Source organism: Nerophis ophidion, linkage group LG26 (assembly GCF_033978795.1).
Source record: "Nerophis ophidion isolate RoL-2023_Sa linkage group LG26, RoL_Noph_v1.0, whole genome shotgun sequence".
NCBI lineage: Eukaryota > Metazoa > Chordata > Actinopteri > Syngnathiformes > Syngnathidae > Nerophis > Nerophis ophidion.
The window spans coordinates 22056440-22061697 of NC_084636.1; the positions used below are offsets into that span (position 1 = coordinate 22056440).

General features: G+C 38.8%; 1 protein-coding gene across 1 annotated transcript; it reads right to left on the reverse strand.

Annotated features, from left to right (window-relative positions):
* Positions 1 to 2878: 2878 nt before the first annotated feature.
* Positions 2879 to 4510, reverse strand: foxe3 (forkhead box E3). Its single transcript, XM_061888152.1, has one exon. The coding sequence runs from the start codon at positions 4416 to 4418 to the stop codon at positions 3195 to 3197; it is 1224 nt and encodes a 407-aa protein (XP_061744136.1). The 5' UTR covers positions 4419 to 4510; the 3' UTR covers positions 2879 to 3194.
* Positions 4511 to 5258: the final 748 nt, after the last annotated feature.

Below are 5258 nucleotides of genomic sequence, written 5' to 3' on the forward strand. Positions count from 1 at the left end.
GCCGCATTTAACTATATATATATATATATATATATATATATATATATATATATATATATATATATATATATATATATATATATATATATATACATATATGCATATATATATATATATATATATATATATATATATATATATATATATATATATATATATATTGTGTATATATATACACAATTTTTTATTTAATTTTAATTCTTTTTTTTTACTTAAGCTGCAAAACAAATCATTTATTTTTCATTTAAAAACTGGAAGCTCAGTCACCGGAATTTTACAGTAAAATAAGTGTTGTTGTTTTTTTTACAGCATATAAAAAAATGAATAAATGGAAAAACAATACCACTGTTTTTAGCGGTAAAATTTATGAAACATAGCTGCCAGTTGTAAAATGTTGTTGTTTCAATGTTTTTTTATGTTCGTTTTTTTATTTATTTTTTTATTGTCTTACTGTATATCAGGGGTGTCAAACTCATTTTATTGGGGGTGGGGGGGGGGGGGGCACATGGAAAAAAATCTACTCCCAAGTATGCCGGACTGGTAACTTCACAGCACGATAACTTTAAAATAAAGACAACTTCTGATCATTTTCTTTGTGTAAAAATAGAACAAGCACATTCTGAAATTGTACAAATCATAATGTTGTTGTTTTGTTTTTACACTTACTTGTTTCGGTAAATAGTATTCTATTTTATATATATATATATATATATATATATATATATATATATATATATATATATATATATATATATATATATATATATGTATATATATTCTGAATAAATCATGTGATAATGGTGTTTTTTTTAAATCAAGATTTAAAAAATGCATCAAAATTAAATTACAGCATGTTATTTATGTAGTTTTGATTATTTTCCTCGACTGACGGACTAACATCATGTGGTTTATTTTGTTGATATGTAGCATCATCTACAAAGATACAAATATTTGCTATGGCTACATCTAGTGGACACATTTAGAACAGCTGTTTCTTTCATTCAAACATTTCAGGTTAATTTTTGTATTTAGCAAACTCATCCCTCGGGCCATTGACTTGTATTATCATTTTATCTCCCTTACTGATTGCATGCAGAATTAGTGAAGTATAAGCGTGACTTTTGAATAATTATCCTCAGGTGATGGTAATAAAAGTGATCAAACTAATAAAATGTAACATTTGTTGCACAATAGTTTCAGCAAAAATGATAACAATTCTAATCTGTATATCAAAATTGTTGGGCTTTTATTATGCACAACTTGTTAAACTCCAGAATTTGTGATATGTTAGATAAGGAGTGTCAAACTCAATTTAGCTCAGGGGCCCCATGGAGGAAAATCTGTTCACACTATTGGATTATTAAAATCATGGCATTAAAACTAAAAAGTCAAGACAACTTCACATTGTTTTCTTTGTCTTACTTTGGTCAAAAATAGGACAAACACATTCTGAAAATATTACAATAAAACTATTTAAAAAAATACCGGCAGTGGTAAAGTTTAGATCCATGAAGGAAAGAAGAAAGTGAATGAATGTTTATAAATGAATACATTTATACATGCATAAATATTTGTTTTCTTTCGTATTTTTTTTTATGATTTAAGTAACATTTATGCCAACCTTTTCCAAAACACAATATAGAATGTGAGATATAATAGGTTAATGCATACATTTATCATTTGTTTTCAAAATGGTTAAAAAAAAGTGGGATCCCAAAAATGTACAGTGGGACCCCATTTTTTTGACTTGATGGGGTCCCTGGGACCCTATTTTGAAAATTCCTAGCGCCAACACTGATGCGGTTTCGGTGCGTGCAAAACAACAGCAGGCGGCTGTGGCCTGCGGGCCGATTCTAATACTAATCAAATATCATCCATAGATAATTCATTCGCAGGCCGGATCTGGCCCGCGGGCTTTGACTTGTGTTTTTTTTTTTGCTAGAAGCAAAATGAACTATATTTTAACAGTTAAAATATTGTCCATTTTGCATTTGGAAAAAAACCAACGACTGTAATGACTCAGTTTTAATTGGTCAAATGAACCCCTTTAACAAAAGTGTCAGTTTTAGAGGGCGCTTGCATTTTGAAAAATGAACTTATTTAAAATCACACAGATAAAACTTTAAAAAAAAAAGCAGAACTTGATGAAAACACACAAGTATATTTTCAAATACAATAAAATAGTTAAATATCTGAGATAATGTAATGTTTTAAACATTTGATATGATATATGCTTCATGGCTTTATACCTTTCTAAATAGAATGTTATTGACCCTAAAATGACTCAATTGTATTTGATGACAGCCAAAATCAATCAATCAATCAATCAATCAATCAATCAATCAATCATTCAATCAATCAATCAATCAATCAATCAATCAATCAAATATTTATATAGCCCTTAATCACAAGTGTCTCAAAGGGCTGCACAAGTCATATTGTCATTTTATCTCCCTGGCTGATTGCATGCAGAATTAGTAAAGTTTAAACATGAATTTTGAATAATTCTCCTCAGGTGATGGTAATAAAAGTGTTAAAATTAATTAAATTTGGTTTCCGATTGTTTCAGCAAAAATGATAACAATTCTAACCTGTATATCAAAACTGGGATGTTATTCTGCACATCTTGTTAAAACCTAGGATTTATTCACATTTGGATATATATATAGTATAATATATTTCCCATTTTGCTATTAGCAAATAACTAATATATTTTTTGTTTTGAAAAGTGGATATTGCTTTTAAATGAACAGGGCCGCGTCACTGTAATGACACAGTTATTAATTAAATCAAACAAATCCCTTTGAGAAAAATGTCAGTTTTAGAGGGCGCTTTTATTTTGAAAAAGGAGTTTATTTAAAATCCCTTAGATAAAACGTTTTAAAAAATAGCAGAACTTGATGAAAACACACAAGCATATATGTTCAAATACAGTAAAATAGTTATATTTCTGAGATCATGGAATGTTTTAAACATGTAATATATGCTACATGGCTTTATACCTTTCTAAGTGGAATGTTTCAACAGCTTGATCCTAAAATGACTCAATTGGATCTGATGACAGCCATAATCAACCAATCAATCAATCAAAGGGTATTTATATAGCCCTTCTTCACAAGTGTCTCAAAGGGCTGCACAAGCCACAATCCTCGGCTTAGATCCCCAGCAAAGAAAAGTCAATTTTAATGAAAATGTCACATATATCTCTCCAATCCTGAAGCGAAGTTGGCCTGTCTCATGTAGGAGTTGTTGTAATTGTTCATAGGCCCGGAGAGACCCAGCAGCTGCTCCGTGTGCTCCGCGCAGGAGCTCGGCCTCAACGCCGGCAAAGAGAGCCTGTTGCCCGGGCAGTACACCTGCGACCCCCCGGGGGAGAACCCTGTCTGAGCCATGCCGGCGAGGCCCTGAGGCGAGGCCGGGGAGGAGTACGCGTACCCGGGGTTCATGTTGGAGATGCCCCCGCTGTTTCTGCACAACATGTTGGCGGACTGGTTGTTAACCGTCTGGGTCTGGAAACACGCCACTGGATCCCCGCCGGTGACCGAGCAACTCGACGTCATGGCGGACAAGTCGCCCCCTCCGATCCCCTGGGGGTTGAGCTCCCCGCCTTGCATGAGCGTCTGCGGGCTGATTATATTGTCGATGCTGAACATGCGCGGCTGGGCCTGGCAGACCCCCGCCGACGCCTGGTAGTGATGCAGCATGGCCGGGTGCGGGGACGAGGCCCCGTACCCGGCGTACAGCGTGTTCGGGTAGGCAGGCCTCCCCACGGGCGTGGGGGTGAAGGCGCTGGAGCTCTGCATGTACCCCGGGTAGGTGCTCACATCCGTCCGCTTGAACCTCTTCCGTCTCCGGAGGAAACTCCCGTTGTCGAACATGTCCTCCGCGGCGGGGTCAAGCGTCCAGTAGTTGCCCTTCCCCGGTCTTCCAGGCTCCCGGGGGATTTTGACAAAACAGTCGTTGAGGGTCAAATTGTGGCGGATGGAGTTCTGCCACTTTTTGGAGTTCTCTCGGTAGAACGGAAAACGCTCCATGATGAATTTATAAATCCCCCCCAAGGTGAGCTTCCTCTCCGGGGAGTTGGCGATGGCCATGGCGATGAGAGCGATGTAGCTGTACGGGGGCTTGCCCCTCTGCACCGGCCTCTTCCGGCGGCGGCTGCCGGTGGGCAGGTGCTCCTCCGTCTGGCCCTGCAGGATGACGCCGTCGTCGGCGGCGGTGTCCGGGCTGGTCCCCCGCGGCTCCGACTTGATGAGGACACCGTCCTTGGAGCGGGCCTGGATCATGAGGGGAGGCAGCGGGGAGTCCAGGCTGACGTTGGGGGACAGGACCACCGGGCTGGCCTCGGCGGGAGACTCCTGCGTCTCGGCGGTCATGTTGCACATGCCAGGGTAGTAGGAATAATTTGCCAGATTCATAAATGGAGGAGAAGTAACATGAAATTATAAATTATTATTATTTTTATTTTTTTACAGAATCAGCCTCTTGTCGTGTCCTCCTGTTGGCCGGGTGTCATTCCAGGTGAGATGCAGGGGCGCTGACAGTTTTATAAAGGGCGGGGGTGTAGGGAGGGCGTCGATGACGCAACTCACCGATGACGATGCTGCAGCTGGAATAGTTTCCCCCCCACAAACTCTTTTATTTCAGTATTACCAGCATAGTCCATAAGGAGAAATAACAGGATTTGTCCACGTTTCATGACTGAAGGCCTACTGAAATGAGATTTTCTTATTTAAACGGGGATAGCAGGTCCATTCTATGTGTCATACTTGATCATTTCGCGATATTGCCATATTTTTGCTGAAAAGATTTAGTAGAGAACATCCACGATAAAGTTTGCAACTTTCGGTGCTGAGAGAAATGCCCTGTCTCTACCGGAAGTCACAGACGATGACGTCACATGTTGATGGCTCTGTCACGCCAAATTTCTTCCCCCTACAAAAACCTTCCCCCCGGAAGAAATTTGGCGTGACAGCCCCTCCAATGCCTGAAGGACCCCAATGAAGGCGTGACAATACCAAGTTATATGACTCTTAAGGGTTACAGCTGCAAAATTAGCAAAGCAAAAATAGCTTGAAAGGTTAGCATGCTGGAATGCTAATATTTTTTCCTCACCGTTAAGGGTTACAGCTGCAAAATTAGCGAAACAAAAATAGCTTGAAAGGTTAGCATGCTTGAATGCTAATATTTTTTCCTCACCGTTAAGGGTTACAGCTGCAAAATTAGCGAAACAAAAATAGCTTGAAAGGTTAGCATGC